This window comes from Festucalex cinctus, chromosome 1 (assembly GCF_051991245.1).
Source record: "Festucalex cinctus isolate MCC-2025b chromosome 1, RoL_Fcin_1.0, whole genome shotgun sequence".
NCBI lineage: Eukaryota > Metazoa > Chordata > Actinopteri > Syngnathiformes > Syngnathidae > Festucalex > Festucalex cinctus.
Window position 1 is genome coordinate 46,385,123 of NC_135411.1, and position 15,551 is coordinate 46,400,673.

General features: G+C 39.1%; 2 protein-coding genes across 2 annotated transcripts in view; both read right to left on the reverse strand.

Moving 5' to 3' along the window:
* LOC144031062 (protein wntless homolog) overlaps positions 1-5,180 on the reverse strand; it is a 33,260-nt gene extending 28,080 nt beyond the window's left edge. Inside the window, exon 1 of the mRNA XM_077537773.1 lies at positions 4,775-5,180. Coding sequence (XP_077393899.1) covers positions 4,775-4,880 — 106 coding nt within the window. The 5' untranslated portion in view covers positions 4,881-5,180. The remainder of the gene's footprint in view (positions 1-4,774) is intronic.
* A 5,851-nt stretch (positions 5,181-11,031) lies between these two features.
* LOC144031081 (protein wntless homolog) lies at positions 11,032-15,325 on the reverse strand. The gene is made up of 4 exons (XM_077537807.1): positions 14,584-15,325; positions 14,394-14,518; positions 14,114-14,275; positions 11,032-11,531 (listed from the first exon to the last, which is right to left on the reverse strand). The coding sequence occupies exons 2-4, from the start codon at positions 14,505-14,507 to the stop codon at positions 11,409-11,411; spliced, it is 399 nt and encodes a 132-aa protein (XP_077393933.1). The 5' UTR covers positions 14,508-14,518; positions 14,584-15,325; the 3' UTR covers positions 11,032-11,408.
* Between the last annotated feature and the right edge of the window lie 226 nt (positions 15,326-15,551).

Below are 15,551 nucleotides of genomic sequence, written 5' to 3' on the forward strand. Positions count from 1 at the left end.
AACTTGATGGACCACTGTACTTGAATGAAAAACAGATGATACCACTTTGTGAGATGACTGCAAGTTATGGTCTGAAAGGATGATGACCATTGGAAGCAGTGTTTCCTGGAATCTAATTGGTTGCGTCGCCGGAACGCACCGCAGCCGCAACCGGTTGTGAGTCCCGGGTGAGGCGGGCCACCCAAACAAACTGGCTACCACCCAAGTAGTTTTCAAGAAAAATTAATAAAAAGATATATATTCAAATAAATAAATGAAAACAAAAACAAACAAAAAAACGTGTCACAACCAGATATACCACATGTAACATTAGTTCGCAGTCATTCACTTGTGGATCGTGAGGCTAGAAGAGACGCAAGTAACAGACCCACCAGCTGACCTCGGCCGGAGTCCACCCACCCAGGTAGATTTTCAAATCTGTGGGGGACACTAGGAAATCTTTACAGATGCAAACAAGACACCAAATACCATTGTGACTGTTCAGAGCATGCTAATACGGAACAGTTACAGATGTGGGCACTACTATTTAAGAAGAATACTGCCACAACAATGACACCAACCGATTCAAATCCAGTTATCTGAATCACCCTGGAGTTCAATTATCTCGTGACCCTCAGCCCAGCGGCTGCTTCAGAGTCCACAACAGTGTGTGCAGAATAATGGCCATCCCTGCAGCCCGTCAACCCCATGCTATGCGCTCCCCGTTTGTTGGAAAAATAGGGTGTGGGGGGGCTCTTTCTACTTAATTGTCCCCAGTGCCTCCGGGCCACCAAGCAAACACAAAAGAATCCGGCTTCATTAAAACCATCTTAGCACGACGGGAACCAAACGGGCTAATTTGTCAGCGAGAGGGACGTTTCCAGATTAAATCTGTACAGGAAAGCCTTCACGTGGGCTCAACCTGTGTGTATGTGTGCGTGTGTGCCGGTGTGTGTGTTCTGCATTTGCGTGGGTGGATTTGAAGAAATTTGACAGTGAACCTAACACAGCCCCCTGAAGACAGGATCTAACTTTGACGGTTGTGTGCGTGTCCCTGTGCCTCGATGCGGCTAAAAGTAGAGGGAACACACGAACGAATGCACTGCCTGCGAAGCCGCTGGGATTTAGGGAGAGTGGGATCCACACAGGGGGGGAGTTAACGGAAGGTAGAGATGATGCCTGGGGCCCCGCACAGCAGACAGACATGACATGAGGGAGGAGGGGTGAATTTGGATCAAAGAATTGAAAAATACTAAGAAACAGCTGGCTGCAATTTTAGTATAGGGTGCCAAACAAATGATAACTGATTGATTGAAAGGAAACTCCCTCATTTAAAGTCCAGTCATTTTTTCCACATATTTTCAGTGCCTGTTCTTTTATGTATGATTTTTTTTCTGCAAATAATGGATATGAGAATCAAGTGTCAAAAGAGGAAGTCAACCCCCCAAAAATTCTTCACAGTATGTTCTATGCAGCCCCATTAGTCTAAATATTAATATTGATTAATAATGTATTTGTGGAATACGAGTTAAGCAGCATTTTTTATTTTTTATTTTTTTTTAATCTTAGGGGGCGGCCATTTTGCCACGTACTATCAACTGAAAATGACATCATAGTTGCTCATATAATGACCAATTATGGTTCATCCGTTTTTTTAAGCTAAGCCATGATTGGTCGTTAACTGAGCAACTGTGACATAATTTTCAGCCGACAAGTGGCAAAATGGCCGCTTTTGCTGCTTAATTCACTATTTCAGAACCAAAATATTAATCATCGCAATGCCATGTTTAGATTAGTGCGGGCACATACAACATATTATATAGAATCTTTTTGGATTGACTTCCCCCTATAAGCATGTTTTTTGTTTTGTTTCTTGATGATGAGCACCAGCAACCAACTTCTTTAGCTAGCGAGGAATCACACCAACTGATTTTACCAGAAACTCTTGTGGACATAGATTCTTGCATTCAACCATCAAGTTCTTCCGTCTTTGGAACTAGCTCCAGTCCAAACCCAAAGAAAAGTCACACTCGTACTTTGTATTCATGAAACTCGACAAATTTTGCCTGTTCACATCTAAAAATGTGCATTTTCAATATAGTGTGCCATTTGTTTTGTTTGGAAATAAAAGTTATTTATAGAGTAGTTTGCACAAAGCTGCCAACCCACCAGTATGCCATGACGTGCAACGTAGAGGCCACCATGAAGTAGCTATCATGGAGCGAGCTCTAAAGAGTATTAGGATTGAATTCTGGATTTTTTTTTTCCCTTCATAAAAATCATGAAAAATGGCAACATACAGGGATTGCAACTTAAGGGACACATTAACTATGGCATTAACTTCATCCGTCCTAATATAACCACAAAGACAGGTAAAGCTACATTAAGTTCACTGTAGGGATTGGCAAGATCAGGCCAATACCCGACCTTATACACCCCTTCAAAGTTTGTAAACAATGTGACACAATTTAAAGGGCGGGGCTTAGCCGGCAAAAACACCTCCGTGGCGTGTGGTTCTCACACCGGTCAGCATATTTTCACAGAAAGTTCACGTCGGAATGGACGCGGAAAACGCGGCCATTTGAGTTAAATGTGAGTAGACTGACTCCCCACGACCGTGAATGTTACTTTAAAAAGTTAACTCTGATTGATGGGCCGACATTTACTGACCCCTACGCACTCACGCGCTGGATAAATAATTTAAATCTACCTTATAGAAAAACTGAGCGTTTATACTAAAGATAAACTGAAGGCCTATAAATCATTACGTCTACAACTACATCTTGAATGGACATGTTCAAAATTTAGAATATAACAACTTGAGCGAGGACATTTGTGTCATGCGGTCGCAAGTGCTGCCAAGTCAACGACAGGGACAGAAGACGAGGATATACGAGGCATGTACCTCTCCTACAAAAATTTTACAATAAGTTATCGGAACCATTGTGGGGACTTTCGCCTCGACAAAACTGAAACATACAGCTAACGTTTGGTTAGCGGTTAGCATTCGCACATGTAGCATGTAAACACGGACTTTCTGTAAGTTCGTGCATGTAACAATAATCCCACAAATAATGACTAATTTAAGTAATTTCAATCACAACTAAGTCTAGCCCATATCATTGTCCAGGCTGAATCTGATAGTTAAATCTTACTTGATATGAAGTGTGCGCTGCAAACACGAGCATTGTTGATGATAGCCTAAGTCCAGTCCTTTCGCCTAATCGCGTTTAACCACAGCCGTCTGCGATTACTTGACTGGCAGAGGCTGGGATGCATAGAATTTCAAGTTTTTGTTGGTGCTTTTACGGTTCTGGCAACCAAAAACACAACAAGACGACATTTTCTACAGACAACCAGCGTTGTTTACTTCTAGCTGCACTTCCGTTGCCTGCAGCGGCAAGTTGTTTTTGCCTCCAGTAAACATCGTGACGTCATCATGACGTAGGCCATGAAGGGGTCCATTTCAAGGTATCAATACAACGGCTGCAGGCCTCTTGCGGCCATTTACTATCAGGAACTAGAAATTAGAAGAAGTAATGACCCAACTTACTTGAAATCTAGTGAAAACTGGACTGATATTGCTTGATTGTTGCCAGAGTAATGTGAAACTTAAGACTTGAGATTCCCACCTTGATATTTAAGCACACTTAAAAAACAAAACAAAAAAAACAAAACAAAAAAACACACAATCCAATTTAAATGCTTACGGTAGTTACTTCCCAACATTGATACAGGCAGGGCAATTGAAAAGTAACTTCTGATTCCGATTTTGTACTTACCCGGTATGCAGTTTTCCAGGAACCCATATTTTATGTTGTACAGTATTTATTTTTCTTACTACCTTAAGTATTTGTACTTTTTAAGTACTTGTAGTTTTAGTAGGCCTACTGCACATTTAACTCCTTTGCTTTTTTTCAAACTCTGTGGATGATTTGACTGTTGTAAACAAGCCACTCACAGAGGTTAAAGTCAACCAGTGTTTAGATTATGGATTGATTGATTCTTGGGGTCTTATTAATTGCGAGGGGGAAAACAACAACTGACCGAGAGAAACGTGAATCACGTCGTTTCGAAAGACTCAAAGAAACAATATATTCCTCCTCCCTGGCACTAGTTAGGAAAACTGTGAGAATGGGTTGTCTTGTACTCCGTTTAAAACCACCACATTTTAATGTGCAAAAATTCTCCATCTAATCAGGGGGAAAAATGAGTTGAAAGTTTTTTTGTTTTGTTTTTTCAGTTGTTATCATTCGCTAATTTAGTATTTTATTGTTAGTCAAGCTGAGAACACATTCTGATAGCAGATTTTGATTCTATAACAGACTCACCTTTATTTTTGGACATTTAGTCTGTACTTTTTCACGTTTACTAATGTAGAGCAGTTGAATGGGGCTACTTCTACTTTTACCGTCTCTTTTTAACTCAAGTATCTGTACTTCTACACGCGCAGTCAAAACTTTTGCCACCTTTACCCTGTATGTAAAAAAAATAAAAAATAAAAATAAGACTATAGTGGCGTGTAAGATGGGACTCACCGTGACACTAAGCAGTGATTAGCTTCAAGTTTCGTGTAATGTTTCAAGGGCAGGTTGAAGAAAGTGAACAAACAAGCGCGTACAAGCTTTTTTTGTCACAAAACACGCGTATTTAACACTACTATGGGGGCACGTAGACAACTACCCAACTTTTCGCTTTCGTCGTTTACACGTTAGTATTCCACAGTGAAAAAGCAGCGAAACAAAATGATAAAGTGAGCGATAAGAAGGTAAGAGGAGGGGGTGGAAAAACTTACCAATTAACCCACCGACCATGAACGCGAACGCCTGGAACAAAAGCAGTATAACTCCCACTATTACCAACTTTTTAGTGCTCATGTTCTCGATAATTGCCCCCGCCATCGTGATGGAGGAAAAAACAGGACAATGTAGCTTCTCAAAAGAGACGAAGTCGTCACATCCACGACGAGTGTGGGAAGACAGTAAAGTGGTGGCTCCCTTCCGCCGCTCGGCTCCTGCTTTTCAACTGCGAAGGAAGAAAAAGAGAAGGAAGAAAAAAAAAAAAAAAGGATCACATGACCGACCATACGGCGCTCGGTTTTATCCCCCAGTGAGCAGCAGAGTGGTGGGGAGAGATGTGGAGCTCCGCCGCATTGCATTATCCAGGTTAGCATGCCACTGGATGCCTATCATAGCGGCCCTGTTGTGTCGCTCCTATTTAAAGCAGCTTGTTCCAAGTCCCATCTCATGTTGTTTTGTACTTGATGACCCTCCACTCATCTCATTTACGACTTTCACCAAAAAGTTGATGTGTGTGGTGATTCCTGCCCGTCAACATCATTTTTAAAATGTATTTATTGTTTGTTCTTTTGTTTTGTTTTTTTTGCTGGAAAAACTCCTGTATTTGCGGTTTTGTGCTATTTTTGAAACGTCAAACTCAGCCACAAGATGGCGCCAAAGCCCTGTGTAATAGGAACATAGTCCTCTAACAGCTTTCAAGACCTGCTGCAAATAGTAAAAATCCGGGTTTACATTTTAAGCAAGCTAAAAAAAAAAATGTTTTTAAAAATCTAAATGATGTATTGTCAACTACAAAAAACAAAAAAACAAACTCTTTAGTCGTTTAACCCATGCTAGATTGTTGTGAGCACATTCCTTGGAAAAAAGGTTGAATTAATAAGGTGATTGTTTCTTCTGCATGATTGCCCACGTTCTAATTTGTTCCATACACTTACAGCATGTGTTTTAACGCCAACAAGTTCTATTTCAAAGCCACCATGAGAGTATTTCATGGACACAGTCACACAGTGCTAAATTGTGGCACGTTTACATGCATTTACTTAGACACGTTTCACAGCAGGACAAAAATGGAGCATGCAACTTCTAGTTACCGCAACAATCCAGTAATAAACTCAACATAGAAATGTGTGGTAATGGATTAAATGGTGTATATGGGGGTAAAAAGCATTTTAATACAACATATGTGTGAAGGCTTCCAGCCGTCACACAATTCGGTAGGTTCACAACGTTGCAGTCTAAAATGTCTTGCATTAGAATAGTTTTTTTTTTCATAAACGGAAGTGGCAAAATGAGGACGACACTGTTGAATGCAAGCGATAAATAAACCAATTATTTGTCAAATAAAGAGGAAAAGCATCATTTTCTAAAACACTGCCAGTGTTGGCACTGGGTCATGAAACCTTTGAGCAATGTGGCTAAACAGTATAAAAATCTCCTAGCCACATTTGAGTTTATTTTGCAGCAGTGCCGCCTATTTTGCCGCTATCTCACTACACTCTTAGAAGTAAAAGTGCTTGTTAGAACCTTTTGAGGTTCCCCAGCTTGTCCTCATAGGAGAACCCTTTTTGGGTTCCTGTTAAAACCATTTATGAAGGTTCCACCTGGAACCCTACCAAAGGGTTCTACCGAGAACATAACGGGTTATACCCAGAACCTTCTGTAAAAGGTTCCACCCAGAACCCTGTATGAGAGGTTCAACAAAGAACCCTTTAATGGTTTCACCTCGATCTCATACAGGGAGTTCCACTGAGATTTGATCCAGAACCCTCACAGCGAGTTCCACTGATAAGATAACCATTTTGTATTTCAAGAGTTTCATCTAGAACCTTCTAAATAATTCAATTACATAATTCTTTTTGCATAGAATGTTAATATAGAATAATTGGTCGTTAAATGAAAGATATGATGGCTCTGTGATCTCTGTGCTTCAGTGTGCCTTGTGTGAGATTGAGAAGAATGCATGGAAGTTCTCAGCCTGGCAAGCTTTGAAATAAACAAGAAAAAAACATCCATCTCAAGCTTGTGACAACATATGGCATTACTGAATTATTCCTCCTCTTATTAGTCCAGGGAACCTATGTGAGAATAACAAGAAACCATGAAAAATTTAGTGCACCTTCAAAAAGTTAGCCCTTAAATACATATGTTGGCCATACAGATGAGAGTCTATTTCAAAGCATAATTGTGGTTAAGGAGTCACTTTTAGCCAAAAAGGAACATGAGGTGCTAATTGCTGTTTTTGGCCACAGATTGAGAGTAGGGGAAAAAAAAAAAAAAAAAAAAAAAAGCTCAGTCCCAACATCAGATGCGCAGATGCTGTTGAAGGGGTTTGTCAACTGGACACCTCTGGTGACACAAAACAAAGCAGTACATTTATTTATGAGCATAAACCGGTAGATTGCTACCCAGATATTTAGTGTGCATTATTTGTAAATATTATTACCATTTGAACAGATACAAAAACACTTCTCACCTCTCACACGTTAAAGATAAAGCGACAGAAAGATCCAAACATGATGGGCCCGACTTGCTTCCAATACACTGAGAAACGATTCCTCTCTATCTGGTCCTGAACGAAGGGAATAAAATAGTGATGTTGAAGACCACAATTCAGAGGACAACAGTTGATGACAGATACCAAGCTTAAAAAAATACATTACCATGAGGTGCTCCCCGCAGAAGATGATGCAAGAAGGAAAGCAACATGGAGTAGAAAATGCCTTGTCAGATGTCTCCGAAAAGCAACATCCAGGTCCAGTTGAAGCCAATAGAGAACCACTCCACTGGGATGTTAATGAACGTCATGGAGATGCCCAGAGCAAAGATCACTCCGCAAAGGCAAAATGTTTTTTTGTTTGTTTGTTTTTTTTAACAAATAAAAAAAAAATACAAAATTAACTGAAAACAATAGGGGTAGGGAAAAAAATCGATATCGCAATATATTGTTGCGCTCTCTGTTGCAATAAATTATCGATACACTGACAGTAGATATCAATGTCATGTGTCCAGTTGTGCAGTGTTATGTTATAAATGTTTATGCACTTTAATTTGTCTCACTTTACAATGTTTACAGTTAAAAGGCTAAGAAGCAGTGAGGCACAATGCATAACTTTGAACATTGTACAAGTTTTGGCATTAAATAAATGCATAATTAGACATTTTACTTTTTATGGGCATTTGTTTGGCTTTTTCAGTCACATATCGTGATACAGTCAAACCCAGGCTTTCGAACATAATCCGTTCCAGAAGGCTGTTCCAAAAGCGAATTGTTCGAAATCCGAAACAATTTTTCCCATTATAATTAATGTAAATAATTTTAATCCGTTTCCAAGTCAGAAAAAACTTTTTCTAAGATGTTGTTGTTGTTTTTTTTACTATTTTACACCATAAACTGCACTGTATACTGTTTACCATAAAGAGAAAAGGGTATAAATAGACACTTTATTTTAATAGAAGATATTCTAAAATGATGTAAAAAATGCACTTCAATTTCTTCAATCTTTATACATATGTTCATTGTTTGCAGCTTTTGGTTTAAGTTGTTTGTGTCTGTATGCGTGTGTGTGTGTGTGAGTGTGTGGTTTCCTAAAGAAAGACAGAAAATAGGCCAATAAGTAAATGTATAAACGTAAGTTAAGGCACTCACATTAATAAACAAAGCAAATTAAATTAGCGCAGTTAAGCTAGCGTCATTTAGAACATCACTTCCGGTAAACGCTCTTATTGTGAAACTAAATGATGACATTTCCGGTTTCGGGCTTACCAGCGCAACATCAACTTACGAGTGCTATGTGGTAACGTGCGGATGAGGAAACACCGCCCAAACATTCGTAACAAACATTTTAGAAGGAATAAGCTATAGCTGATTCTGGCAAGAAGGTTACAGACAAGAAATAAGGACAACAGGAGTCCTGTTGTCCACCAGTCATTGATGCACACGCTCGCGCCAGACTTCCTGCTGCTATCGCTGCTGGCGAAGATTGATTCTGTTCAAGGGCCACACTCACGAACGCGAGGGTAAGTTGTGTCACGTGAAGTCGCTTTCCAATGAACAGACTTCAAATTATGCAAATTAGTATTCGTCTCAGTTACGCAGTTAAAGTTGAACATATCAGACTTAAGGAATAGATAGCTTTGTAGCCTTTTCTACACTCGGCGAGTGAGTCGCCTTCAGGTACGCTCGGCTTTTATCAGTTCGAGAGCCAATTTTTTTTGGACGAGTTCTGAGACGTAAAATTCTCGAATTTTCTGGTCGAAAACCGATTTGGTCGAGAACAGAAGCGTTCGAAAACCGAGGTTTGACTGTATATTGCTAAAAAAAAAAAATTGACAATATATCAAAAATCGTAGATATCGTGTATCGTGATATTATTGATATCGTAAGTCATATATTGTTACAGTATCAAATAGTGGTTTACCCGTATCGTCCCACCCCTAGAAAACAACTTGTAGGCATCACATCATGTGGCCTTGTGGGTCTCAAGGCTGACGTTTATGTCACCTTGTGAATAAAATGAATTGAACAGTCATAACAAGCCTTCTTAAAGCAATATGTTGGCATAACCAGACATGTGGTCTTGTGAGTCTCAAGACTGGGACACAGGACACTTATGTGTATATGTAACCTTATGAATAACAATTAATTTTTAACTATCTATATATATATATATATATATATATATATAATATATATATATATATATATATATATATATATATATATATATATATATATATATATATATATATAATATAAAACATACTCATAATAATCAAACACCTAAGTACCGGTATGTGGCCCTGTGGGTCTCAAGTCTAGGACTCAGGAGAATTAAGCATCACTGAGTATTGTCAAAACAATCCTTAAAAATATTATTCAGAATAAAGAAAGTGGGGATTACAATGTTAGGGTATAAGATTTAATGGATCAATATTTGCGGCATCAACACTGTCGTTGTACACCGACTGGATGTAATATAACTGTTTCAGTCAAAGCTGACCTTTATTATTATTATTGTAAATTTCTGATACAAATCTAGCGGATCTCAGGAGTCTATGTAAAAGTTGCAATATACAATTGTCGCTTTTGCAAACTAAATTGTTACATGCTGCCAAACGATGGAAGGAGGACTCTGAAAACAAAGCAGAGCGTCAACCTTCCAGTTTCCAACTTGTGAGATACACTGATTGAAAAAACTTAAGTCTGACTTCACGTATTATTATTATTATTATTATTTAAAAAATAAAAAATAAATCAGTATGCCTCCTCTCCCTGAAATCCTAAAAGGTAAAGAGTGAATGACTGGAGGGCAATTAAAGCTTCAAAGAGTGGCCTCAGCCACCAGTAGATCATAAATGAGGAATCTAGCAAAACAGAATTCCAGCATTTGAATTTCACTGTAGATGGACCTTCAGTAAGAATGTATGCATGCAGCCAGGTTAATGTCCTATCACAAATCTTTATGAAATAATGAACAGAATCAAAATGGGACATTGTAACACAGAGGAAATTCCCACACAATACTTAAACTGTACTAGTGGAAACACATCTTTTAAAATAAAACAATACATAAAAGTTTCGAAATCATCCACTTCCAGACTCAACTCTTCTGCAAAACTTTGTGAAGTGAACAAAGTGGCTGGTGACTCGGCTGGTATGCAAAGAATGTGCCCTGCAACAAAACCAAACAGAGTGAAGAGCAATCTGTGTGTGTGCATGCGTGTGCATGCATGCATTACCATGAAGGTTTGAAGAGTGTTTTGGATACATGAAGTGAGGGAGGGAAAATTCCCATCAATCATCTGGGAAATGACGTATAAAAAATTATCACTTCAAGTAACTTCAAGTCCCATTTCCCAACAGCCTGCTGCTCATCTGGGAAATAGAGCCGTGAGTCACAAGGAGCAAAAAAAAAAAGCGACACTGACTGACTGGCTGTGTGTGTCGGTTGAGTGCTAGCTTTTTGCTAACAGATTTCGTAACGTGTTTCACGCTTCGCCAGGCTCTTCCTGTAGGGCAGCAGGCAGACTTTTCCTAATGTCTTCCCAGCACAGCAGGGGTCACACTTGGTCCCAAGTTATCAGCTTCAAATCAACTAACTACCTCAGTCAACTAACTACCTGTGTGTGGATCTCAAAATGGATTATGGCTTCTTTTTTTTTTTTTTTATGTGTTTTTGGACTTATCATAGCACTCAATTCATCAATACAGTTGTTAAATAACATAAAAAATAAGAAAGTCAAGTAAATAATAGAAAGTCAAGTCATCTATTTATTTTTTTTTCTTCAGTTATATCAGGTCAAACGAACAAATCAAACATTGCAGCAGGATAAAAAGGTGACAGTAATGTATCTTACTATGAATAGGTCAGCCACCATCATCTTGCGTTATCTGTGAGCGACCCCTTGTTTGCTAACACCTCACTGATGCAGTTAAGCAATAAGAATGCTACTCAGGCACATTTATCTTACTGACCTTAAGTGCACAGAGTTTGCATGACCCACTTACAAATTTCATTCATAGTTAATATGCACCCTAATGCAGCACCTCAGCGGTTTATGATGAAACTATTCATTTGTGCGCTCTGGCTGCAGTACTTTTCCCACAAAGCCTTCTTCACTTTGTCATGATCAAATTCTAGTCATGAGCGTGATGCGCCTCCAGTACCAGATCATGATGATGAGGATGCTGGGTGTCAAGAATATCTTCATGGCAAACCAAACTTTAGTGAAACCTCCATTTTGGTGGATGCCCTTGGAACAGAAAACAAGATGTCTTGGAATGCTTACGCAAACTCATATATTCACATAGTCAAAAGAATAATCCTTGAAAGCTTTGTGATGGCATAATGAACAGGCACCCTGAGTATGACGAAGACAGTTACACACAATGGCGGAGCCAGAGGGGGGGCCGGGGTGGCACGTGCCCCTGCTGAAATGTGATTGGACCCAGCAGACGCCAAATGATTGACATATCACGGCACCGGCGCAGTGACGTCGCACGCCTTGCCGATGCAGCCTGCCAGCATTTTTTTCAAGCAGACGCCTACTAATTGTTATGCCCCTCCTGAACAGTGGCTGGCGCTACTTACGACAAAGCATTATAATCCACCTCACTAGGAGTCTGGAGAAGGAGAATCATCTGTTTTAAGGAGCAGTCTCCTGAGTACCGAGAATGCATGTTGGCGTTTGGCTATACTGTATCATGTTTGTTTGCCTGTGAGACGTGAGTGACTGTTTAAAATAACTTTTATGTTCAGATTATGGGTGTCAAAATTGTCACGTTATTATCTCGTTAACTTAAAGTGCCTTTAACGGCACTATTTTTTTTTTAACGCTCGATTAACGACCGCTCCTTATTTGGAAAGCCTCTACTCAGGGAATTCTAGTCACCACGCAGTAGAAACGTCCATGTCAAAACTACCCCATAGAAATGCACTGGAGCTAAAATACAGTGTTTAAGGGGCAGAATATAGGTGGAGGAGCCATTTGGACTGTGTCTCACCACTACCACCCGTGCCTTGCTTTGAAAGAACGCACTCGGTTAGCCGTTGCATTCGCAACGAGCACCAAGAGGCGTCCATGGGCACTCTGAAACCCCTGTGAGAGTAAAGAGCCGAATGGACGCCGTCTTGACAGTTGGAGTGAGCCCAATCCTATTTATCTTTAAATGTGAGGCGTATTTTATTCAGCATCTCCACAAAATATCTCATCAAGGTGAAAGTGAAACTACCGATGTGTTCGCTGTAACAGTAGAGCGGCCTCAGCTGAGTCTCGCATCCGAGAACTTAACAAAATAAAAGCGTCCGACGTCATTAAAAGGAGTCACTATAACACAATTTAGCAGTAATAAATTAAATGATACTGCCTAATGTGTGGGGATTGGCGTCAAGTTGTATTTTACAATTTTAAAATGTGCAGAAACTCGCAAGTTACTTATTGTTTAAAATTACAGAGCTATTAATATGAAAAGAACACATCGGTCGTTTCTGGTTCCTATGCAGTAAAAATTCGTCATTTTACAATGCACATCCTATTTCACTTAACAAAATAAAAGCCTACGCGAATGCATATATTTGTGGGGATTGTGTTGTACTTTACAGTTTTAAAAATGTGCATAAATTCACAAGTTACTTCATGTTAAAAATTAGGCAGCTCCTAATATGAAAAGAGAAATGCATTGAGCTTTCACTATTGTCTTACAAATGCAATTATACCATGTTGTAGTGATAGAAAAATGACCAAAACAAATCAGTCACGCTTTGGTTTGGTTTTACAGTACAGCACATATTTTATTTTTATTTTTTTTTTAAACTTTTTTTTCTTGAATTGTGATGAAATTACTCTATCAATGACTTAAAAAAAAAAAAAACATATTGAAATTGTACATTTTATTGTAAATGTAGGTATAAATTGAGATATAAAATGTGCAATTAATGTGTGATTAATAGTCAGTTAATTATTGAAGTAATGCGATTAATTATGATTACAAATTTTAATCCACTGACACCTCTAGTTCAGTATGTTGTTGTTGTTATGCAATACAATAGCACCCTCCAATGGTTGAAAGTTCAAACAGACACTAACTGACGTTTGCATTTACAGGTAGAAGTGGAGGATTTATTAACATTATTATTAATTAATCATATTAATAAATTATGTGGTTGTAAATGAAGTAGTAGTTGGAGTAATAAATTTATTTTTCATAGGGTGTGTGGAAAATGAAACGACAAGGAGAGTTTGGCACTTTGACAGGATCTTTAGTCATACTGTAATACAAATTTGCATTATGTTCATATTATAATGTTATGTTGATAAAAGTACTGTAATTGCATGAATACAGTATCTGTGTGTGCGTGCAAGTTCATTCAAGTTAAACAGTGCTGAATTATTTTTTTTGTACATTTTATACATTCTTAATAAACGGCTCATTATGTGCAAAAATCTCCCCTGTGCTTAATATGTACTTAAATATATTTGAACTTCGATAGAGACTCCGATTGAAATAAATTTTCATGAAAACAAATTTGGCATCATCTTTGGATGAAGTATCCTTGGCCCCCCCCTGGCCCCCCTATTTATAAAAGTCTGGCTCCGCCACTGGTTACACATCTATGTAACCTCGTGAAAAAAATTCATAGAATAATGAATATAGACAAAACCGTTCTTAAAACTATAGTCTTAGCTTGTGAATTATTAACCCATTCCTATGAAGTAAATGCCAGATCATCTGCTATCAAAGTTGTCATGCTCTCACAAAAAGAACCATTAGCACGCTGAAAAATGTTGAGAATCCTCACACTTAAGTTACAGCAATTGGCAATAAGTCAACTTACAACCAGACGAATGTCCTTTATTTCTCCAATTCCCACATTGATCTTCTTGCGCTCATTGACCGGCAGACGAATGTTGAGAAGATAGTACTTATGAGCCACGCTGCCCACCTCCATGAAGGGCAGGAGGTCACAGTCATAGTGATGGTCCTCATTTTCAAATGTCTGTAGAGTGCAATCAATGGCTGGTTAATGCACATTTATCGTCAACCAAGTTCAAGTTTAGTCAGCACACCAATCTGTAATTGGATAAATCAGTTCAAAACACTCAATGTTTACACACCTTGGACTTGGTGAAATTGCAGTTGAGCTTCCGTTGTTCAAAAGAGTGAGCCAACTCTGTCCATTCACTGAATGTATCATCTCTGTAGGCCAGGCCCACATCCACAGTGACCATTGCTCCATCCTCTGTACACAAAAATAAAATTATAGTCAAATAATAATAATAAAAATAATTATCTCTCTGTGCGTACCGTATGTTGAATTCCTGATTCAACTTTTCAGTCGCTAAGTGATGAGGTCATGGTGACAGACAGCCATGGTCTTTTTTTGCACCGACAGGGAGAAAAACCCCACCAGAGTGCAAACATAATGTTCCTTTTTCAGCTAATATATAATGGGATGCTAATCTATTCAGAGTGGTAGAAGTAGTGAGGATGACTATGACTATGACTATGTTCACCTTAAATCATTAACAGTCTGCATTTCTGGACACAACAGCAGTTGAAAGCAAAACCTTTATCTGGAGATTCAAGAAAGCTCTACTTTCAACTTCTGTGGCTTTTGTTAATTTTTCCCAAAACCAGTTTGCAGAGATATTAGTATTTGGTCACCTTGAATGAATGGGAACTAGCTCAACAGGATTATCTATGTTGTTCACAATACATCCATTAGTACGATCATCATGCTGGCCTGAATGTAGGTTACTTCTCAACTGATACAACACCACATTGAGATGGCCTCCAAGAAACTAGCACCTAACTCATCATCTTTAGATCCTATTACATATCCAAGTTTTCTCTCCACCCCGCAGGAGAGCCTCTTGTGCTATTATGAAACAAGCTGAAGTGAAGAGAAAGAAACCCAGCAACCTGCACTACGGGAAAGGCTAAACTATAAAAATGGGTGAGGGAATCAGATGAGAACTGGCAGCAGGCATCTCTGTAACGCCCTTCACAGCCATTAGAGTCTGCCTGAGATGTGAGCTCACTACATGCTACATTCCACTCCAGTCCAGTGGCCATTGCCAGGGAAACGAAGCCTCCTCAACAGCTGCGTTATTGCTGGAGCTCAGCCAAGGGGTGCTGCAGGTGGGTGTGACTCTTCAATGTGGGTAAAACACTTCTTTGGTACAAACATGGCGATCCAGATATGGCCGTTGACCAAAGAATGGGCTACGGAAAACAATCTTCTAATCTTTGCCAAGGCAAGACTTCCGAGG